At 44.9% G+C, this 24,885-nt stretch overlaps 1 protein-coding gene across 1 annotated transcript in view; it reads left to right on the top strand.

The window, feature by feature from the left end:
* Nucleotides 1–225: 225 nt before the first annotated feature.
* Nucleotides 226–24,885, top strand: part of SNX31 (sorting nexin 31) — a 63,207-nt gene continuing 38,547 nt past the window's right edge. Inside the window, exons 1-3 of the mRNA XM_040354789.1 lie at nt 226–444; nt 14,535–14,609; nt 17,587–17,701. Of these exons, the coding sequence (XP_040210723.1) occupies nt 385–444; nt 14,535–14,609; nt 17,587–17,701 (250 nt within the window). The 5' untranslated portion in view covers nt 226–384. The remainder of the gene's footprint in view (nt 445–14,534; nt 14,610–17,586; nt 17,702–24,885) is intronic.

Here is a 24,885-nt window from a genome sequence, read left to right as displayed (position 1 = left end):
CATGGACAGGCGTTTTTATGCTGTAAAAAACGCTCAGAAAAGTGTCTGTAAAAATGAAGTGGAAATGGAAATGAAGTGGAAATGAAGCCTTAGGTATACCTTTTATGCAAAGAAGACAATCCATCAAAAGATGTCATCTCTTGACCTGACTGCAGTAAACAGAAGGTTGATAGTCTGTGTATCCTCAGTGCTGCTTGGGGTGTTTGGTTAGCTTAGTAGCAGGTTCTCCATGTGTATAGTAATGTGTGGTATGTCCCTCCTCCTGGTTGATGGATCAGGTGTGTAGGCCATGCCCTCATAGTGAGCTCAGGTAGAACTTATACAAACACAGACAGAACACCTGAGACGCTGTCTCTGCCATACCTGCTCAGCTCACCTGGAACCATGCATGTCAGCATCCCTATCACAGAGGCGCTGGTGGATGAACTCGGGGGACATTATGTGGTTAAGTAATCGTTTTCTTTGCATGTTTTTTATGTGACCTGTTTAAGATTGGTGTAGGTAACTTATTCTGACAGCAGCTTATCTTAGGCTGGGTATGCATGTACCAAAATGTGTCCGCTTCTTGTTAAATCGGCTACATTTAGTTTTTTGCGTACCGCAATCTCTTCAACAGAAGCTGGTCGAATGGCTGACTTCTGTCGAATGGTTCTGCTGGAAAATTAGCATTCGATCAGTGCTTGCAGTGCAGATCAGTGTATTCTGATAGGTATAGATGAGCTCCGGTGTGTTCGCAAAGTCCACGTGCAGAGCCCGCAAGGGAGTCGGTGCTCTGCTAATCACAGGAAGTGAGACATTGTCCTGATGCGCGGCTGCAGAGATCGGGAAACGTCTCGATGCCTGTGATTAAGGATGAGCTCCGGCGTGTTCGCATAGAACACGTGCAAGGCCCGCCAGGAAGTCGGCACCCGCGCTGCGCTAATCACAGCCAGGCAGACATTGTCCGATGCTCGGCTGCAGAGATCGGGAAATGTCTGCCTGGCTGTGATTAGCGCAGCGCGGGTGCCGACTTCCTGGCGGGCTCTGCACGTGTTCTATGCGAACACGCCGGAGCTCATCCTTACCTGTGATTAGCGCAGCACAGTGCCAACTTCCTGGCGGGCTATGCACGTGGACTGTGCGACAGGTGGGTAGTCCACCATAGTCAGAATATAATGTTGCAGTGGGAGATATCCCTGAATCCACTTGTGTTTAATGCAGAAATTTGTAAGTGTTTGTTGGGGGTGTGCGTTTTTTTTTTTTTTTCCCCCCAAAAAAAAAAAACGATGCATGTATATCCACCAGCTTTAGGCTGGGTTAATGTTGGTACAGGGGAGCATTTTATTGACATTAGAGAGTTGTCTCCACTGGAACTTCAAATTTTTGGCCAGATATGACCGTTTTTAAAGATTAGGCTTACGCTCAAATGAACATTTTGTTTTCTAAGTACATATAGTAACGTGACGAATGTTGTTTTGAAAGTAGTTCAAATTTTGTTTTTAACATTCAATTTTGCAGTGAATGGACTTTCCAGAATGAAAACCACGTAGACAGTTAGAAATTAGTTTGCTCAAGAATTTTTTTCCATCCTGATCCTTTAATGTTCTTATCCCAACGAATGTCGATTCGACCCCACTAATGGTTAGAAAATGAAACAAATGTGCTTAAAATAAAAAAATTAAAACAAAATTCTAATAGTGTAAAAAGCCCCGTGCACACAATCAGTCCATCCGATGAGAACGGTCTGAAGGACTGTTGTCATCGGTTAACCGATGAAGCTGACTGATGGTCCGTCGCGCCCACACACCATTGGTTAAAAAATCTATCGTCTCAGAACGTGGTGACGTAAAACACAACGACATGCTGAAAAAAACGAAGTTCAATGCTTCCAAGCATGCGTCGATTTGATTCTGAGCATGCGTGGATTTTTAACCAATGGTTGTGCCTACGAACGATCGGTTTTTACCTATCGGTTAGGAATCCATCGGTTAAATTTTAAGCAAGTTGGCTTTTTTAACCGATGGTTAAATAACCTATGGGGCCCACACACGATCGGTTTTGACTGATGAAAACTGTCCATCAGACCGTTGTCCTCTGGTTAACCTATCGTGTGTACGAGGCCTAAGGCCAAATTACAAACGATCGGATTTTCCATCGGAAAAACCTTGGATGGTTTTTCCGATGGAATTCTGCTCAAGCTTGGCTTGCATACACACAAGTTCTCTGAACTTTCGAACGTCAAGAACGCGGTGACGTACAATACTACGCCAAGCCGAGAAAATTAAGTTCAATGCTTCCGAGCATGCGTTGAATTGTTTCCGAGCAGGCAACAGAATTTTGCGCGTCGGAATTGCCACAGACAATCGGATTTTCTGGATTTTTTATGTCTGAAAATTTGAGAACCAGCTCTCAATCTTTTGTTGGCGGAAATTCCGACAGCAAAAGTCCGATGGAGCATACACACGGTCGGAATTTCCGTTCAAAAGCTCTGACTTTTGCTGTCGGTTTTTTCCGATCGTGTACGGGGCATAAGGCGCATTTTGGAGGGCAATGGTTTGACAGGTTAAGGCCATACAAGGCTTGAGAAAATCGCTACATTTTTTTTCCCCATTGACCCTAAACAGCATGAAAATAAGAATCTCCATTGCTGAAAGGGTTGCCACCTTATCCCTTTAAACCCGAACACGTATGAATTATACAGGTTCTGAGGCTAAGTTAATGCAGATAAGTCACCACATGAGTTTAATTACCACTTTAATCAGCCTCAGAACCTGTGTACCAATGTGTTTGGGTTTAAGGGCTGGTTCACACTGCTGTGATGTCACAGTTCAGATGTGATTCGCACTGCAGTGCATGCGATCTCTGTGCGATGCAATTTCAGCCATACAAATCGTATGGCTGAATTTGCATCAAACTCCCACAGGACCCCCCCCCCCCCCTTTTTTTTTGTCCGCAGCAGAATCGGATCGCATGGGTGTTCACACCCATGCGATACGATTCTTGTCTGAGTTTGCAGATCGCACTGCGATATGCAAACTGATTTTGGAGGTGTCATTAACTTTTAACTGACACTCCCAGCAGTTCGCATTGGGCATTGTGAATTGCCGCAGGGAAACCTGCAATGCAGGAATTTGCAGTGGATTTGCAGGGTTCCCGCATCGCATCAGTGTGAACCGGCCCTAAAGGCATGAGGTGGCAACCCTAATTTCTGTCTATTGCATTCAGCAGCTGCAGCACCAATGACTACCTAAATTTATTGACGCTTAACGGTTGGCCCCATTCACACAGCGACGACTTGTCATGCGATTTGACAGATCAAAGTCGCACCCTATTTCTGGCTATGGAACTATTCATACCGGTGCTACTCTGACTTGCACCGATTTTTGAAAAGGTTCCTGCACTATTTTTGGCGATTTTATGTGCGATTTGCATTGGCATCTGTGCATGAAGTGGCAAAGATGTCGGCCTGAAATCGCGCTGACCGGTGGCTTTAATCGCACTTTAGTCACTTGATTTCAAAGCCTCATTCAGTGTGAACCAGGTGTTACTGCATCTGGTAGGAGGAAATCTCTATTTGTCTGATTCTTCATCTGACTGAAATTTTTCCTGCAGGACCACCCCCATGGCCCAAATGAGCAAAAATTGTCCAAACTTCTATAGCCAGCATTAAGCAGGCCAGATGGTTTGAGTCATGTATTGGCAGTTTTGGCATTTTTTTTTACCCAAGTTGATTAATCAAATTTTACATTATTGCCATTATTATAGTAAACCCGTAGAGACAACACAGTGTCTCTGTGGGAGACTGACTGTGCTGATAGGGGAATCAAGTAATTTTCTTTCCCGTGATTGCAGGATAGAAAATCGATCCGTGTCTGGCCGGCTTTGGGAAGCCTTGTCCAATTACTATTTTCCCTTCTTAAAAGTGAAAATTTAAAAGGAGTATATAGCATGCTTTTCTCCTCTCTCCATGGGTATTACATAAACCAGGAACAGGTGTATGGTTAGAACTGAGGATGGTCGGGTTTATCGGTCTACCTTCTAATGTCTATGGCTATTTTAAAGGAAACATATCAGAAAAGAAACCTGGAGTCTGAATATTGGTACTATAAATGTTAGTCGCCTGGCTGTCATGTCACTGAACCGGTAACAAGTGCATATGTAGCGCCGGGCTCCCAATGACAAGGGTGCTACTATAAATTTAAAACCATAGTTGGGCTCAGACTTCACTAATAATATTTAAATTCACCTCTGTTCTGGCTGTGGTTATGCTCGGTAGACGTTTTCCCCTGTTGCCTGTAGGTGGCGTTACCACTTCAGGCCCATGTTGGAACTTGGGCGAACCATAGTGTGTTAGGTGACCCTTCTCGGGAGCAGCCCAGTGGGAGTGCTGCCCTGCTGTGCATGCTGGAAAAGGATACTTAAGCGGCAGACGCAGTCTTTCGGGGCCCTCCTGGCACGCGGTGAGTGTGTGTGTGTGATCCCAGCCGCGGGACCACGTTGGTCCGAGGCTGCATTCCTGTCAGGTAGGCCCAGCTATACTGGCTGGGGCCTATGGTTCTACAAAGAATCCTAAGCTGTCCATCCAAGCGGGGGAAGCTTCTTGGCGAAGGAAACCGGGGGAGGACCTGCCCTGGAGGAGACAAGCAAGGCAAGCTGATGTCTCGGGATAGGCCTGGTGACCTCGTTAAGAAAAGGGATCCACTATGCAATTTGTCTTGCAGCCCGTCGGATCGGATTAAAAGGCTCTTTTGCTGTAAGGCAGGAAGTTTGGGACTGAAATCCTGTGGCACAGGATTCTTGACTATCCATCCTGTGCTCCCAGACGGTCTGTGGCAGAGACTGTCTCTATACTGTCCGTGCATCATTCCGGCTGCTAGGCCATGTGAGAGGGGTCTATCTGGGTGAGCAATACCCACTCAGGAGTGAGTGGTGAATACTGGTACTTTAGATATTTTTGTGCATTCTGTACCGCGTACCTGAACCTTCCCCTTCTCTCTATACTCTCTACTTCCTTCACAAGTTTTATGCAGCAAAAATAAAACCTACAGTTGAAGGTTTTACATCTTGTGTGGACATTGAAATTCCTACAGACTTCCTTCCCTGGACAACGAACTTGGAGGTAACGTGCAAAGACCCAAAATCTAAACCAGCAGGTCCTACGGGGTAGTGCTACACATGCTTGTTCCGAGGCAATGTGGTTGATTTGCTAAAGGCAAACAGGCTGTATACTTTGCTGGAGGATTTTCCTCAAAGCTTAGTATATATGGAAAAATTTCACTTTGCACAGAATATCTAATCGCATGCAAAGAGCATTAAAAAACAAAACAAGAAAAATGCATTGAATGTGAACATTCTATTTGCCTATATTAAATGAACCCCGATGTATTATATTGAAGCTATTGGATCAGCAATAAAGCCAGGCAACGAGCATTCTTAGGAGTTCAGCATTAGAAGTCCATGGGTTTCTCTAACCGCTTAGCTTAAAGTGGCCAGTTCAGCGGGGACCGGATGAATTTAGATCAGTGTGTGGCTGACTCTTTTCGGCAATAGTCATTTAATCGACCTCTGAAAGGACAGAAAACAGTTCAGCATATCAATGACTGCAGCTACTTACTGGTGTGTTCTAACAATGCTAGATCCCGCTGTCGGAATATAATGTCCTGGGTGGAGGGAGCCTCCACCCATCACCGTCGGCCCACCAGCTGAACAAACACTACCCATCTATGCAGAGGCGTATCTAGTGAAAATTGCGCCTATGGCAAGCACTGAACCTGCGCCCCTGTCAAAACATTTGAAACCCATCTTTCAGATAACCATAACAAAAAAAACCAGCTACTAAAACTACAAGTCAAGCACTTTAATTACCCCTTTCACCAGAGTCAATAGCGTTACACCTTTTATATCACAGTTCCCAGAGAGCCCTCCTTGCATAAGAATCAAGAGTTCCACTTCACACTGGGAAATCTGATCTAAAGAATGCTGTGGACTCTGGCGTCATCTTTATATACACTGTAAGGGGGGGGGGGGCTCTAACACAAAGAGGATCTCTGCGCACTGGGATGTAGGGGGGCCTCTGATGTGAGGGGGTATCTGGTTATCACAGAGTCCAGAGATCCCACCTCCATCGGCCTACAAATTCCAGCATAGTAGGCTGTGCTCTTATTTTTCTGCTGCTCACCAGTTTGACTGAGAATGATGACTGCACTGATATACAAGAGGACACCCTCTCAACCCAGTCACTGCCATAGTCTGTCCCCCCACTACCCCCTTACCTGATGGGGCCCATGACCTCACCCCTGGGTCCATCCCTGGCCCTTCCCTAACCTCAAAAAATAATTCAGATGTCTTCAAGTGATATTTATCATCCCTTGTGATACCTTGGGTAGTGACATATCCTCTTTATGGAGAAATCTGGGGTTTATTAGGCCCATTGACCCCTCCTCTGCCCTCCAAGGCTTATTGGCTGCTTTCTTAGCTGGAACCAGCCAGGTAAATGCAGAACCGATACTGAAAGTGAGAGAAATCTTTATAACTTATGGCCTCAGTTGTCACAGAGGAGAGGAAGAAACCGATGTTCCTCCTCCTTTGTGCGCTGCCAATCCGACCAGATGGAATGGGAGAGCTTTTATTGCCATTAACTATATACAAGCAGGGAGGAGTTGATATTCCAGCAAGCCGAATTAGAAAAAATAATCCCTCCATTTTACAGACTCCTGGTCCCCTGTGTTTGATCTCATGGGGCCCAAAAAAAATATGATTTAGACTACAAAGGAGCCATGGCCTGCAGGGAGAGGGGAAAGCATGAAAAATGTGCCTGCATCTTAATCAAGAGGATCAGTTTCAGCATAAGTCACTGGCAGTACAGCCGTTCCTCCTGCTGGGCGGGTGGCTGGGATCTGCTTTTGTACTAATAGGACCTCCAGTCAGAAGGCCTGTGAGGAGACACCTTCTGACTGCGTCCTGTCGAGAAATACACTGGCCCGATGCCACCGCTATAGTCCTGGCTATAGCATCCCTGACAGCAGGCGGAGGAGTGATATTCAGCTGTCATGGCTGCTGTAGCCAGAACTATAGAGGTAGCATCGGGAAAGGCAGATTCCTGCTTACTCCGTGACCAGTGACTGCACTTCCAGGAGTAAGAAATGAGAAATAGTCCCACTTGCAGCGCTGCCGTTGTCCATGAGCAAAGGTGCTGAAAAGGAGATCCAGCTTATGCTCGGGAGCCTGGAGGGGAAAAAGAGACCATCAGACCCTGGTAAGTGCATTGCTGCCCAGCCACTCACCAGCGCCCCCTTCATATGGCACTTGCCATGGCTGCCATACCCTATATACGCCCCTGCATCTATGGCCAGTCCAAGGACGGTGCTGGATGAGTATCTGTGGCACATTGCATCTAAAGAGATGTATTGTGGTGTAGGTAACATTTGTGGTATGTTAGTTTATGGACTTTTAAAAATTGTGTAGCGCCTGGTTACTTAAAAAGTACAGGTGCTAGTTAAATTTAGAGAGGGATCAGAGTGTTAACCGACTCTGATCCAATCATTATGTTCAAAACTGGTCTCTGTCTCAGCTTGGCTGTGCTGTGGGCTGTCTATTGTTACTGGGGTGTAGTTCCTACCCCAGGGCGATGGGTGGCAGCAGTGGAGTCGAGGTTTGGGTGCTCTTCCCCAGTAGCCTATCAGGAGGGTTCAGCCTCGCTGTGCATGCTGGGGGAGGGTATTTATGGGGAAAACGCTATTAGTCTGGGTTCTTCTTCTGAGTGCGGCACCCACCTTTAGGGTGACTGCGCATCACGGCGCCCTGGCGTAATGGCCTTCCAGGCCAGGGTGCACGTGCCACGCGGTGTTCCTGGTCCCGGGACCATGTTGGTCCGAAAAAATTTAAGCTGTGGCAGAGAGCCCAGTAGTCGACTGGGTTCCCAATCCTGGAGATCCCAAGCGGTATAGCTGTTCGGTGGGGAGTCCATCTGAGGAGAGCCAATGAGAGGCTGGCGAACCAATGGGGTCCCGACAAAGCACCGGGGATCAGGGTAGCTGGACATTGAGAGGCTGGTCACCTGTCAGTCGGTACCTGAGAACTATCTGAAGGAGATCCAGACGCAATTCTACCAAGGAGGATCATCTCCGTAATCACAAACACAGGGAGGGCCTGTGGCAGAGGTCTTTTCCCTGAGTCTATTTCCGGAGGGTCTGTGGCAGAGACTTTTCGTTCGAGTGATGCCCTGGCTGCCAGGTCAGTGAGAGTAGGCCTGTCCAGGTACGCTATACCCACTCTGGCTAGAGTGGCAAAGAATACAAAATATTGTTGGGAGCAGGACTGTTTCCCTATTGTTGCGCCTGAGTCTGCTAGTTCTCCTTTTACTTCACCTCTACTCTTCATCACGAGTTTTAATGTTTTTACCTGGCTGGGTAATAAAGAGCACAGAAAGACACCTGTCATGGACATTCCGTTACTGCTATATGCACCATACACCCCTAGTATGGCGGAAGAGCCACGAGGTAACATGCCACCCAAAACAAACCAGCAGCTCCTCCGGGGGTAGTGCTACAATTGAAATTGGGTGTTTTAGGTTCAGGAAGTTTAGAAATAGAAATTTCAGCAGACATTCACCGCCAACTATTTTGTCCCATATTACGCCTGAAAAACAAATAGTTACTAGCTTTATTCTCCTTTGTGCACATATCCCTGAACCTAAGACTAAGGACCCATTCAGGCACTCTCAGATAGGGCAGTCCATGTATTCTGAATGAGCTGATAGATCACTTAATGACCTTAAAAACCACACCTGACCTTTTCCCTTCCTTTTGTTCTCAAACCTAGCCTTTTTCTTTTTCTTTTTCTTTTACTTTTTCTTTTTCTCCTCCTCCATCGCAGGGGTTTTCAGCATGACACTGACAAAACTGAGATTTTCCAGCTATCCAGACTCCGTAGTCCCTGAATCTGTGGATCCACAGACTTGCTGCGTGTTCAAATCCAGCTTTGTGACAAACTACTCAACTTGGTTGCACAGGCTCCTGCCTAATTACACAGTTAAAGTGGATGTAAACCCCATTTTTTTATTTTTTTATGTCGCAATGCAGAGTACAAGATTTCCCATCATCTGTGCCCAGTCTTGCCACAAAGAGTTAATCCAGCTCTGAGCAATCCTCTTTTATTGTTCAGTGAAAATTAACAGACTTCCAGATACAAAGTCCTTTCCTCTCTCCTTGCTTTGAGTGACAGGTTATTTACATATCTAGCTTGGACATGTTTATCATATGTTATGTTATGTTTATCATAATATGAGGTGATCCACAGTATAAAAAGTGAGAAATCCACCCCTCCCCCCACATAACACATCCTGGTAATATACAATGACCTGTGGATCCCCTCATATTATGATTAACATAACATATGATAAACATGTCCGAGCTAGATATGTAAATAACCTGTCACTCAAAGCAAGGAGAGAGGAATGGACTTTGTATTTAGACAGGGTTTTATCTGGAAGTCTAGTCTGTTAATTTTCACTGAACAATAAAAGAGGATTGCTCCGAGCTGGATTAACTCTGTGTGGCAAGACTGGGCACAGATGATAGGAAATCTTATACTCTTCATTTTAGAAAAGGAAGGGGCCATTAAATGACATATTTACTAGTCCCTTTCCCCACTCTCTATCCTGAAATATCACCCGCAGCAGCCATGGAAAGAGGGAAGCCAGCAGGATGGGCCAATGGGGGGAGCCCGGGCGATATGGGGAATTGGCACTGCACATGGTGATTAGGGCATATGCATGCCTTTTTGTTTTCACCGTTTTCAGTCCAAATTTTGGAATGAATTCGGACCTGAAACAGACCAAAAAGTCACAAGTTTTTCCTGCAGAACGCACCGAACCAGCTGCGTAGAGAGCCAGTAGCATTCTCCTGCTATGCGAATTGGATGCAGTAATCTCCGCATCCAAATTGCATAGTTCCATGGTGGTAGTGAACTCAAACCTCACCCCTAACCAGGAGTATTTTAAATAAATAGGAACTAAAGTTAATTTTTTTGACCATATCCCAGCCTTAAATCGAGGAGGCAGTTTTAAGAGCTTTTTTCAAGCTCGGAAACAAATCCTTATGAAGTGGGCCTCTCTGAAACCTTACGTGGAAACAACAAAGGAATATCCCTCTGGATAGAAGATTTTTTTTTTTTTTTTTTTTCCTAAATCAACAATTTTAATTTCTTTGAAGACCAGTTTACATTTCAATAAATGAACATTGAGAGAATACAATCACATGTACATTTATCAATCGGAGAAGGAAAGAAAGTATGATGTGTGTTTAAACGGTCACCTACAGACATATAATATAATACACCCAGAAAAAGTATAAAAATATATAATTTATTATAGATAGAAAAGGATATACATAAACCTACAGGGAGGGAGAAAAAAAAAATACTCCCCTAGATCATGAAACAATAATGCATAGACACACACAATGGGGATTATTTATGAAAGGCAAATACACTTTGGAAGTGCAGTCGTTGTAGATCCGAGGGGGACATGCAAGGAAAATCAAAACGGCATTTTAGCTGGCACATGATTGGATAATAAAATCAGCAGAGCTTCCCCTCATTTCAGATCTACCCCTCAGATTTACAGCGACTGCACTTCCAAGTGCACTCTGCACTTGTAGTTTGCACTTGTAGTGCAAAGTGGATTTGCCTTTCGTAAATAACCCCCAATGTTACACAAAAGCAAACAATGGCCGACATTTTTCATTGTTTGTTATACATATCCGGTTCTTCAAGGCTTGATTGCGTCTTGATTTACTCCAAGTGTAAGCCCATTTGAGGTGCCCAGGCGAAGGGGCGATCGAAGAAGAAACGCCTGCTCAAAAAAGAATCCACATACAATGGGCGGTGACTCCAAAATTTAAGAGCTGTTGTTGCCAAAACTTCAGAAGGAAATAGATGGCAATAAATATATCGCTAATAAAAGAAAGATCTCACTCCAAAGTGTATCCGATGGTTTAGATAGATTTCCTGGATGGGTATATTCTGCTACAACAGACGGTCCATGAAATATCCAACATGTGATTACTGGAGCACAAAGAAGCCAAAAGGCAGACCGTCTGTAACATGGAACCCATAGGGCAGGCTGTGACTCTGGGTCTCCCGAGGAGCCCGCTCCCCAGCATTTATCAATCAGTGCAATCGGACCAGTCGCAAAATTAGTGCTTTAAGTAACATGCATGTATCTAGGGTTGCCACCTCATCCCTTTAAACCCGAACACATATGAATTACACAGGTTCTATGGCTAATTTAATGCAGGTAAGGCACCAAGAGATATAAAATAGTGGAAGCTCCTGCGCTGTGTAGGATAAGGGGAAAGGGAGGTGAGAAAAGGGGGGGAAGTGGGCCAAAGGGATGAGTGCAATAATGGTGAACACTGCAGCAAACAAATGGGGAGTCTGTCCTTTAAAGACAAAAAATGGTGTATGTAACAAGTGGTAATTGTCTGCGCTGTGATAAGGCTTGAGGGGATGGTGAGTGAGCGGGCTGATAGGGCCTGGGGAGTGACAGGTGATGCAGACACAAATTAAATAACCTTAAAACGGTATTAAATAGGTACAGTCCTAACTGGACTGTAAAATATAGCACAGTAGAGTCTTTCAGTGAAAAACAGAAAAAAGTGTATGTGAAAATCAAAGCAGAAGCTTGAACGTAAAATCCTAGGTAAGTGCAAAACAAAAGAAAAGGACCACAGTTCCACACTAGAACTGATGCAGCAGTGAGAAAATGGTTAAAGTGGAAAAAATTCCAGATTCTGCAAGGGATATGCAGTCCAGACAGATCCAAGAAAACGCATGCAGCCCACACCTCAGTGACTCGTGCAGCTTACCTTCCAGCTGACATATAGGGTCAAACACATTACCAGTTTTCCTATTGGGTAGGTATCTTGCTGCCAGTTCTCAATAGTTGGTCATACATAAGAAAAAGAATAATAAAAAAAGTTGTAGCCTTATCCTCCTAACACTCATACAACTGTAGGGAGAGGGGTGCAGTTTGCAAGGTGGCAGATTAAGTATCCACTTACACAACTTACACAGTGTGTAGGGAAAAAATGCACATCTCCACGAGTGCCGAACTCATCTCCTAGTACTTCTCACTGCCAACACTTTTGCCTCTTTAGCTTGTGTGAAGTCGTCCGCTCGTGTCAGGGTGAAGGAGGCAGAGGAAGGAGAAGATGCACATAGCATAAAACTGTACAGCAACTTTAATAACTAAAAACAGTAAATAAAAAAACTCACATGGAGCAGTGAGGTGGCGATCGTGTATCCACGAGCACCGCGCTCGTCTGCCGTACGTTCGGTACTGCTCCCGGTTAGTGCTCTGAGTCCTTGTTTGCAGACGAGCGCGGTGCTCGTGGATACACGATCGCCACCTCACTGCTCCATGTGAGTTTTTTATTTACTGTTTTTAGTTATTAAAGTTGCTGTACAGTTTTATGCTATGTGCATCTTCTCCTTCCTCCTTCCCCTGTCTCCTTCACCCTGACACGAGCGGACGGCTTCACACAAGCTAAAGAGGCAAAAGTGTTGGCAGTGAGAAGTACTAGGAGACGAGTTCGGCACTCGTAGAGATGTGCATTTTTTCCCTACACACTGTGTAAGTTGTGTAAGTGGATACTTAATCTGCCACCTTACAAACTGCACCCCTCTCCCTACAGTTGTATGAGTGTTAGGAGGATAAGGCTACAACTTTTTTTATTATTCTTTTTCTTATGTATGACCAACTATTGAGAACTGGCAGCAAGATACCTACCCAATAGGAAAACTGGTAATGTGTTTGACCCTATATGTCAGCTGGAAGGTAAGCTGCACGAGTCACTGAGGTGTGGGCTGCATGCGTTTTCTTGGATCTGTCTGGACTGCATATCCCTTGCAGAATCTGGAATTTTTTCCACTTTAACCATTTTCTCACTGCTGCATCAGTTCTAGTGTGGAACTGTGGTCCTTTTCTTTTGTTTTGCACTTACCTAGGATTTTACGTTCAAGCTTCTGCTTTGATTTTCACATACACTTTTTTCTGTTTTTCACTGAAAGACTCTACTGTGCTATATTTTACAGTCCAGTTAGGACTGTACCTATTTAATACCGTTTTAAGGTTATTTAATTTGTGTCTGCATCACCTGTCACTCCCCAGGCCCTATCAGCCCGCTCACTCACCATTCCCTCATCCACTCATCTGGTCAAGCCTTATCACAGCGCAGACAATTACCACTTGTTACAAGGCACCAAGTGAGTTTGATTACCACCTTAATCAGCCACAGAACCTGTGTAATTACTATGCGTTCGGTTTTAAAGGGATGAGGTGGCAACCCTACATGTATCCCATGCCCAAAGTACAGCAGAAATTGAGAAAGCTCAGTTCATCCCACAGCTCCGTCACCAACCTCCCTCAACAGTGAATAAAAACCCTTAATTTTCAGGATATCGATAGTAAGACACCCTGTTAAAGCCTGCATTTAAATTTTCTGGAGGACAGCACCCCCCAACCACCCCGATGTGGCTACAAAGGGTTCGGGTTAAAGAGAGAATGGAAAAACTGGTCCACTCCCAAAAGAACAATTGGGCAGCCTTTCTCAAAACCTTGCCATTGGGGCATATATTTGTGTATTCAGAGAAGGGTAAATGGTTGGAGGCTGGGGTGAAGTGAAGTAAATGTGTTTGGGGTGTATCTCAGTTACTACTCTTAGTTTAGTGTTTCCCCTATTGGTTACTTTTCAAATTTTACAAAACAATGGATGGATGAGATTGTTCCAGCCAATGTATTATAGCTTTCCATTGGTTCCCAATGTGCACTGCAGTACTGTCTGGTATCGGACATTGCATTCTTCTACTGAACCCAAGAGTGGGGTAATTGATGTGTTTTACAGTCTCCTTGTTTTATCAATATTTGTCTATTCAGGTACCTGTGGTGTTACCGATTAAGAATGTGTGATACTTCCATGTAATTTCAATGAAGTCTATAAATGGACTTTTGTCACTTGAAAATTTAAAAATAACATTGAGAGAGGTACAGATTAGTTGCCATCATTCATCCAATTGGAGTGGGATCAACGCTATAAGGCTTGCTCACTCAGTAGAGGTGCTTAATAGATCCAGAGATGGCACCCCAGGGGGCTCAATCCACTTGCCCCATATCCTATAACCTATTTATCGATGATGCCCCAGTGGGCATGAATGTTTTTCTGTCTGAACATTTTAGCCTTTTGACAGATCTTTGAAATCTCCGTGGCCGAGCCACTTGGGCAGGAAAGGCACATTGACTGACAAAACTCTAAAATGTTCCATGAGACGTGACGGAAACATCATTTTATCTGACTGTTTGATCTCCTTTTCGCCTAGACTCGTACTGCAGGTGAAACCCAGCACACTTGGAAAGGGACTCCTAATACACGAGTTTAGAAGAAGCGAGCATCTAGTTTTCAGTGGTTCCTTAAAAATGTGTGTGTGTTTTTTTTTTTTTGGTTTTTTTTTACTGCTATATTTTACAAGATTATCTTATGTGTATTTTATGTTTTTAGCTCTACACAGTTTATCTGGAAGGCTTCATCCTCTTCAAAGTGCGGTACAAGGATCTACATTTTTGGGATGAACAGGTAAATACTTTGGCACTTTCAAATTTTCGTACATTTCAGATTTTGGATTGTCAACAATAATCGGCATAGTGACTGTTACCCCTCCTAATTCACATTAGCTGTGTGGGTGTCCCATAGGCATTGGTGCATCGCACAATCTGGCTTAAAGTAAAGGTTGCTTATTACACATGGGTTGACTTACCAAAACTGGAGAGTGCAAAATCTGCTGTAGCGCTGCATAGAAACCAATCCGTTTCCAGGTTTTATTGAACAAGCTGAAGTTGGAAGCTGATTGGTTACTATGCACTGCTGAACCAGATTTTGTGCTCTCCTTTTTTAGTAAATCAAACCCACCATATTCTTGCTGCTTGGCAGTAAATACATTAAAGAGCCAATTTTTGAACAATGTCTGGGGGCTGTCTTAGATGCAAGGAAGACCACATTGGGGGTAGGCCTTTTTCTTGCACCTATGTCCCACTGCACTCTAAGGCCCCGTACAGACGAGCGCACAGTCCGATGAAAACATGTCCGCTCGGAGATTTCTGTCTGATGGTTGTACACACCATCAAACAGAAATCCGCGCGGACAGGATACGCGGTGACGTGGCCGCGACGATGACGTGCGCGACCCTGGAAGGTCAATGCTTCCACGCATGCGTCAAATCACTTTGACGCATGCGAGGGCTTTCGGCCGAGCGGACATGTCCGGTGAGTCATACAGACGACCGAACATGTCCGACAGACAGGCTTCCAGCCGACATGTTTCTTAGCATGCTAAGAAACATTTGTCCGCTGGAAACCTGTCCGCTCGGTTGGGAATCCGGTCCGGTCGTCCGTACAGACGACCAAACATGTCTGCTCAAACTGGTCCGCAGACCAGTTTTAGCAGACATGTTCGGTCGTGTGTACGAGGCCTGAGGCCCCTTTCACGCTGGGGCAGGAGGTGTGGTGGCGGTAAAGCTTCGCTATTTTTAGCGGCACGTTACCGTCGGAATAGCGGTGGTATTCAGCCACTAGCGGTGCTGTTTTACCCCCCGCTTGTGGCCGAAAAGAGTTAATGCCACCCGCAATACGCCTCTGCAGGAGCGCATTGCCGGCGGTATAGCCGCGGTTTCCCATTGCTTTCAATGGGAAGGAGCGTTCAACACACCGCTCCAAAGATGCGGCTAGCGGGACTTTTTTTACCATCCTGCTAGCACACAGCTCCAGTGTGAAAGCTCTCTGGGCTTTCACACTTGAGAAACAGCAGCGGCTGTTTCAGGTCGGTTTGCAGGCGCTATTTTTTTTTTTTTAGCGCATTAGCACCTGTAAAATGACCCAGTGTGAAAGGGGTCTTGGGTGACCAGAAATATTGGTAATGAAAATAGACTACAGTATGTCATAACCAGTAACACTGAATTATTTGTTTTCCACGCCAAGTGTGAGCCCGTATTTTGCAAGCGTTGTAATGTTGCAAGGTTTGAATAGTGTGATTGTTTGTTTCTATGGTCTCTGGAAATTCTTGAAATGTTCTAAGTGGCAGAAATTAGCTGGAATGTGCCATAGGAGACATACTGCACTCGTCAACATATCTAAACTACACTAATTTTACCTTTTAGGAAAGTCCCCAAATGTACATTCCCATGTAGGTTCACTCTATATCTTTCCTCTGCTGCTGCAAAGAAAAGACACACAGGGTAAAAAAACAGGTTTGCTTGGATACAAACAGTATCAGTGCATCTAAATGTGTATAATATCCTGAGGGATAGTCTAAGCCAGGGGTCTCTAAACTTTTAAAACGAAGGGCCAGTTTATTGTCCTTCAGACTTTAGGAGGGCCAGCGTGGGCAGAAAATGTCCCAGGCCCGGCATCAGTGACAATAAATATGGCCCCCAGGTTTGTGGTCAATTGCAGGAGGAGTTCTGCGCCTATTAGTAGGAGGAATAGTATCCCATGATTGGCATTGGTGGAAGAAATAGTGCCCTATTGTTGGAGTCAGTGGGAGGAATAGTTCCCCAAGGGCCGGATAAAGGCTAGCAAAGGGCCACATCTGGCCCTTGGCCTGCAGTTTGGAGACCACTGGTCTAAGCATAAAAGTCCATAATCCATCCTAGGTAGTAAGGGGAAAGGGGGTGCACATGATAATGCAGCTCCTAATGGTCTGGGTAATCCAACACTATGACACTAAGTCTGGCCATAGACAGGGCAACTTATTTCCTTTTTATTAATTTTTTCTTTCCTGCAACCACGGGTAGATGGGGGACCCTCCCGTGTGTTCCCGAAGGAAGGGTGGGGAAAGCAGTGCCCGCTGGGAGAACACCATGATTATTGCTAGCACCTATAACGCCTGCTAGCAATAGTTGCATGTAAAATCCGGCAGGCTGGTTGTACCCAAGTTGATTAATCATTTTTAAGTACTGAAGTTTTGCGCCATTCCACAAGTGTGCACAATTTTAAAGCGTGACATGTTGGGTGACTATTTACTAGGTGGAACATTTCACATTATACAAAAAAAAAATCTGGCTAATATTAGAGTGTTTTTTTTATTATTATTATTCCTGAAACGGTTTTAAAAAAAGTGCTGCGCAAATAAAGTTGCAAAACGACCACCATTTTATTTCGTAGGGTGTCTGCAAAAAAAAATGTGCACAGAGCATAGGCTTGCTTTACATTTTCTTTTTTAGACCTTTTAAAACTTGCTTATTCTTCACTGTCTAGTCCTAACTGTAAAATTAAATTCATGCCTAGATTACTACAAGCTGGCAGGGTAAGAAAAACAAGCCTAACCGGTCCACAGGAAGTCTTTTGCACCAATATTATGATATTCATGCTTTCTATGTACTGCCTATAGTGAGAATACGGCCAACCTTGCAGGCTTGTGCACCGTTATTCTATTTCCAGTTGTATTTTCCAGTCTTGCATTTGGTTTGGGCATCATATGTTCAATCTTTTTCAGGTTTAAAAGAATGCTATATAAAATTTTCTTAATAATCCCAAAATGGCTTATGTCTCCTCCATAGATGCATCGGATATTTGGGAACAGACTACCTGTATTTCCACCAAAACACTACCTGGTGATGACCAAATCCATGAGTGAGGAGAGGAGGACAATGCTTGAACAATACTTACAAGAAAGTAAATGCTTTAACTGCTTTGTGACACGACTTTAGTATTAATACAGTGAAACTCTGGTTAAAGCGGGAGTTCACCCGAAATTTTTTTTTTAACATTCGATTGATGCTCATTTTGTCAAGGGGAATCGGGTAGTTTTTTTAAAATCGAAGAAGTACTTACCGTTTTTAGAGAGCGATCTTCTTCGCCGCTTCCGGGTATGGTCTTCGGGACTGGGCGTTCCTATTTGATTGACAGGCTTCCGACAGGCTTCCGACGGTCGCATACATCGCGTCACGAGTAGCCGAAAGAAGCCGAACGTCGGTGCGGCTCTATACGGCGCCTGCGCACCGACGATCGGCTACTTTCGTAAAATCGTGACGCGATGTATGCGACCGTCGGAAGCCTGTCAATCAAATAGGAACGCCCAGTCCCGCAGCCCATACCCGGAAGCGGGGGAGAAGATCGCTCTCTAAAACGGTAAGTACTGCTTCGATTTTAAAAAAACTACCCGATTCCCCTTGACAAAATAAGCATCAATCTAATGTTAAAAATTAAGTTTTCGGGTGAACCTCCACTTTAAAGAAAGTATACGCGCCCCTTTACCTTCTCAAACCACCACTGCGCACAGGAAAAATAAGTGTGTGTGTGTGTGTATGTATGTATGTATGTGTGTGTGTGTGTGTGTGTGTGTGTGTATATATATATATATATATACAAAAATGTACCGTATTTATCGGCGTATAACACGCACTTTTTTCTTCTAAAAGGGGGTAAACAGTGCCTGCGTGTTATACGCCGATATCATGTTTTACCAATAGTGGCGGGGATCGGGCGGGCCGCCCCCCATGGCCCTGGAACAGCGCTCCCTGCATAGTCTAAAGTTGAGAAAAAAGTCACTTGCCAGCCCCTTCTACACCGCTCCTCATGTGTCAGTGTTGTAAAACGAAGCTTGTAAATATCTCTCTAGCTCCGTTTTTTTCTGGCTGCTCTCCTCCTCTGAGTGTAGCTTTGATTGGAGGAGGAGAGCGGTCACATGACTATCTGTGTAACATCAGAGGAGAGCAGTCATGTGACCAGGTCAGTGAAAAAAAAAACACGGAGCTATTGAGGTATATGGAAGCTTCGTTTTGCAATGGGAGTGACCCATGAGGAGCAGTGTGGAAGGGGATGACAGTGATTTTTTTTTTTTTTTTTTACTTAACTGTAGAGAATGCTGGCAGCACTGTCCCAGGAGGCTGGGGGTCTTCTGGGAGTGTGGGAGGGCTGTGTTCTGGATGGGAGGGCTGTGTTCTGGATGGGAGGGCTGTGTTCTGGATGGGAGGGCTGTGTTCTGGATGGGAGGGCTGTGTTCTGGATGGGAGGGCTGTGTTCTGGATGGGAGGGATGTATAATGCATGGGGGCTGTGTACTGAATGGGGGGATGTATAATGGATGGGGGGGCTGAGTACTGGATAGGGGGATGTGTACTGCATGGGGGCTTTATAATGGATGGGGGGGGACATATAATGTACTGGGGAGGTGGGCTGTGTACTGTAAAGAGGGCTGTGAATTTTTTTTCCCCTTAAACTCCCCTCTTAAAAATTGGGGTGCGTGTTATATGCCGGTAAATGAAAAATTTGTAGCGCTGTGTTCATAAATAGTATAAACATATCTAAAACATGTAAATATAAACTAAATCACCACGTGAAAAAGTGTCAAAAAATTATTAAACATGAAAATAAAAAGAAAATATAGAAAGTATATACTACAAATTATATATTATCTCTAAACAAGTGTTCATAAGTGGTCATCCAAAACCTACACCTAAAGGGCCAGATTCACGTAGATCAGCGGATCTATAGATCCGCTTGATCTACGTGATTTAAGATCCGCTCCCGCAAGTTTGAGAGGCAAGTGGCTAATTCACAAACCACTTACCTCCAAACTTGCGGCGGCGGATCCTAAATCCCCCGGCGGAATTCAAATTCCGCGGCTAGGGGGAGTGTACTATTTAAATTAGGCGCGTTCCCGCGCCGATTTAAATGCGCATGCGTCGTCCGTGGAATTTCCTGGCGTGCATTGCTCCCACTGACGTCACTAGGACGTCAGTGGTTTTGACGTGAGCGTGACTTGCGACGCGCGTGTTTGTGAATCGGCGTACGCAAACGACGTTGGAAAATTCAAATTCGATGCGGGAACGCCGGCTATACTTAACATTGGCTGCGCCTGATAAAAGAAGGGGTAAGTATACGACGGGAAAGCCGCTACGGAAACGTCGTAAGAAGACTGCGTCGGGTCCGCGTACGTTCGTGAATTTGCGTATCTCGCTGATTTACATATTATTCAAGGTAAATCAGCGGGAACGCCCCCGGCGCCATTTTTAAATCGAAAATAAGATCCGACAGTGTAACACATTGTAACACTGTCGGATCTAAGCCCTATCTATGCGTAACTGATTCTATGAATCAGGCGCATAGATAGGACCAGTGTAAGTCAGAGATACGCCGGTGTATCTGTAGATACACCGTCGTATCTCTTTGTGAATCTGGCCCAAAGTGTGGAAAGGATCAAAGTCCATAAATTGTAGTGGTTTTTTTTCCAAGTACTTCAAACTTAAACATGCAATCTTCTCAAAAAAACTTAAAGGGTTTGTAAAGGAATTTTTTTTTTTTTTTTCATAATAAGCATCCTTTACCTGCTGACATTCCTCTTTTCACTTCCTCATTGTTCGTTTTTGCTCAGAAGTTGCTCTATTTTTTCTCTGTTCTGTTCACTTCCTGCTTGTCTGATTTTTACTGACCACCGTGAAGGGAGGCTTTACTGCGGTGGTCAGTGACATGCTCACCCCCTCCTGGGAACTACATCTGTGTGGCAGGATGCTCTCTACGTGTTAGAGACCTCAAAGAGGTGTGAATTACTGGATGTGCCACAATTCATACTGGGAAATGTAGTTCTTACATGAACGAACGATGCAAACCAGGAAGTGAATGAGAGAACAGAAACTAGAACGCCGGAGGTGATATAGATGAAGGAATTTATTAGGTATTTACTTGTTTTTTTAACAGAATCATTACACTATTCTGTCCGTCTACCTTGCAGACATTAATTTTAGGCAAAAAAAATATTTCCTTTACAACTCCTTTAATAAAAATGCTTCCACCACACCAATCGTGTTTCTGTGACTCCGCCCCCTTAAGGATTTGCACTCACCACAAGAATGTGCCTTGCATTCACATGCTTGTCATTAAAGCTTAGTAAAACTCTCCAAGGTCTCCTAGGCAATTCCAATAGTGTTCAGTAAACCAGTGTTCTCCACATGTAAGAATAAATAAGTGTTTGCAATAGTGAAGTACTGTAAAACCATTTATTAAAACGGCACACATAAAATCTCCAAATATTGCACTCGCATCCTTCCAAGAAAAACAAGGCACTTCAAACAAAATCCTTTTTCAGAAGCAAGAGACTAGCAGCGGTGCATGCGATATATAGCGGTCACGGCAAACCCGGAAATTCGCTTTTGCAATTCTGTGGTATTGATCGTACTTTCCCATCATGGAGGGGTTCAAATCGAGTTAGGGAGCAGTCTCATAGGGAGACGAAATGGATTTTTCTCTTTAAGAGCCTTCACCCGAGAGGGTTAAACATCGAACTTAATTTGAACTGCTTCATTAGTAATATATAATGAATTCCATTACTAATCACATCCACATGGGGTGGGGTTCCCCTTTTAGGATGAATAAAATAGGAGTGGGGTCCCCCATCCATATAGCTTATGGGTATAGGATATATAGTTCTTTGTAATGTATAACCAGTGGCGGCCCGTCCATAGGGGGCGCCCGGGCGCCGCCCCCCCCTCCTGTAGTCACAAAAAAAAAAAAAAAAAAAAAAAACTTTTTTTTTTTTTAAACGGCCCCTTTAAGAAAAAAAAAAAAATGTAAATATCAAAAAATCCTTTACCAAATGCACTATGTGGCGCCGGCCACGTGCATTATGGGAAGTGCCACGTCCATGCAATCAAAAGATTGCAGACGCGGCGCTTCATTTGCGGGCTTTAGTACCGCCTTGTGGCGCTTACCGGGTAGCCACAGTGTCTGCCCGGCGCTTATAGTATCTGTTACTATAGCCGGGCAGATTGATTGACATCTAGGGCCATGATGTCACTTCCTGTTGTGTCTCTCTCATGCGCCCGAGAGAGAAGACAGGAAGTATGAGGAGCAGACTCCTCCACAGCCATGGCCCCACCAAAATAGTAAGTGCTGCTGCTGCCCCTCTGTTGTATATTCATCTCTACGTAGAGATCGTCGGCTGCATCCCCCCCCCCCCCCCCCCCCCCCCCCCCCCCCCCCCGCATATTATCTTAACAAAGAATGTCATTTTTAGGGGGAATTTCGCAGCAACCCCCCCTTATCATTATAAAAAAGAATGTCATTTTCAGGGAGAATGTCAGCCGTTTGTCAGCTTGAAAAATAATGTCACTTTCAGGGGGAATTTCGGTGGCAATATCCCCCCCCCCTTATCATCTTTAAGAAAAATTAAATTTTTGGGGGGAATTTCGGCAGCACAAACCCCCCCTCTCAGCGGCACCGCAATTGATGGATTGATGGGACAGGCGCTGCTATTGATGGGGCAGAGGGTGCCATTGATAGGAGAGAGGATGTAATTGATGGGGCAGTCGCTGTAATTGATGGGGCAGTCGCTGTAATTGATGGGGCAGTCGCTGTAATTGATGGGGCAGTCGCTGTAATTGATGGGACAGTCGCTGTAATTGATGGGGCAGTCGCTGTAATTGATGGGGCAGTCGCTGTAATTGATGGGGCAGTCGCTGTAATTGATGGGGCAGTCGCTGTAATTGATGGGGCAGTCGCTGCAATTGATGGGGCAGTCGCTGCAATTGAATTGATGGGGCAGTCGCTGTAATTGATGGGGCAGTCGCTGTAATTGATGGGACAGTCGCTGTAATTGTTGGGGCAGTCGCTGTAATTGATGGGACAGCTGATGCAATTGATGGGACAGCTGATGCAATTGATGGGGCAGTCACTGCAATTGATGGGGCAGTCGCTGTAATTGATGGGACAGTCGCTGTAATTGATGGGGCAGTCACTGTAATTGATGGGACAGCTGATGCAATTGATGGGGCAGTCACTGCAATTGATGGGACAGCTGATGCAATTGATGGGGCAGTCGCTGCAATTGATGGGGCAGTCGCTGTAATTGATGGGGCAGTCGCTGTAATTGATGGGACAGCTGATGCAATTGATGGGGCAGTCACTGCAATTGATGGGGCAGTCGCTGTAATTGATGGGGCAGTCGCTGTAATTGATGGGGCAGTCGCTGTAATTGATGGGGCAGTCGCTGTAATTGATGGGACAGTCGCTGTAATTGATGGGACAGTCGCTGTAATTGATGGGGCAGTCACTGTAATTGATGGGGCAGTCACTGCAATTGATGGGACAGCTGATGCAATTGATGGGGCAGTCGCTGTAATTGATGGGGCAGTCGCTGCAATTGATGGGACAGCTGATGCAATTGATGGGACAGCTGATGCAATTGATGGGGCAGTCGCTGTAATTGATGGGGCAGTCGCTGTAATTGATGGGGCAGTCGCTGCAATTGATGGGACAGCTGATGCAATTGATGGGGCAGCTGATGCAATTGATGGGACAGCTGATGCAATTGATGGGGCAGCTGATGCAATTGATGGGGCAGTCGCTGCAATTGATGGGACAGCTGATGCAATTGATGGGACAGCTGATGCAATTGATGGGACAGCTGATGTAATTGATGGGACAGCTGATGTAATTGATGGGACAGCTGATGTAATTGATGGGGCAGTCGCTGTAATTGATGGGGCAGAGGCTGCAATTGATAGGGGCAGAGGCTGCAATTGATAGGGGCAGAGGCTGCAATTGATAGGGGCAGAGGCTGAAATTGATAGGGGCAGAGGCTGCTATTGATAGGGGCAGAGGCTGCTATTGATAGGGGCAGAGGCTGCTATTGATAGGGGCAGAGGCTGCTATTGATAGGGGCAGAGGCTGCTATTGATGGGGACATGCGCTGGCTGCAAGTGATAGGGACATTTGATGTGACTCAGGCTACATTTGATGTGACACAGGGCTGCATGTAAGGAGGGACTCCGCTGGGGACACGTGAGGTAAGGAGGGACTCCGCTTGGGACACCTGATGGCATCTGGTGGCAGGCGACATGCTCGGGGCTCCCACTGATTCTGCATTATGGTGAGTTGAATGGTTTCATTTTATATTACAATGTAATAATAGAAATAATGCGCTTCAATCATCCTGACACCATAACAACTATGGTGCCGGGATGATTGAAGTATCTTAATCTGCTGATTGTTAAACTTTGTAGAATGCACATATTTATATTGTTGTGTAGAATCTGGGCCTGCTCTCCCTCTCTCTCCCTCCAACCCTCGTTCATCTCGGATGCTAATCACACCACCTTAGAGCTACGCCCACTATTTTGATGAAACCACGCCCATTTCCACCAAGTGGGAGGGGTCAAAAAGCAAGGGCGGGGTCTGGCGCCCCCCCATCCTAAAACTTCACCAGCCGCCACTGTGTATAACTATTTAATGTAGTTGTGGAACAGTCTGTTACTACTGATGCACCGATTGTTTTAAATTAATTTTAAAATATATTTTGAATTGTGCTACATTATTGTATATGTTTTTTTTATCATTTATTAATATTGTAGGGCCTATATTGGACTATTCGGTACACATTGATCTATATATGCTAATTACTCTATATATGCTGATTATTCTAACCACCAGCCATGTACTTATTTGGATTATGTTCTTTTTTAAATAATTTTGCACATAAATGTACCTGTTTATATAATTGATACAGTGTCAATACTTGTACGATCACAGCAGACTGGGTCAGACCCGATGTATTGCGGTCAGGGAACCCCACCCCATGTGAAAGTGGATGTGATTAGTAATGGAATTCATTATATATTACTAATGAAGCAGTTCAAATCAAGTTCGATGTTTAACCCTCTCGGGTGAAGGCTCTTAAAGGGAAAAATCCATTTAGTCTCCCTATGAGACGGCTCCCTAACTCGATTTGAACCCCTCCATGATGGGAAAGTACTATCAATACCACAGAATTGCAAAAGCGAATTTCCGGGTTTGCCGTGACCGCTATATATCACATGCACTGCTGCTAGTCTCTTGCTTCTGAAAAAGGATTTTGTTTGAAGT

The sequence above is a fragment of the Rana temporaria genome, chromosome 5, assembly GCF_905171775.1.
Source record: "Rana temporaria chromosome 5, aRanTem1.1, whole genome shotgun sequence".
NCBI lineage: Eukaryota > Metazoa > Chordata > Amphibia > Anura > Ranidae > Rana > Rana temporaria.
Note: the sequence above shows the minus strand (reverse complement) of the source record. Positions and strands in the feature narration are given on the sequence as shown.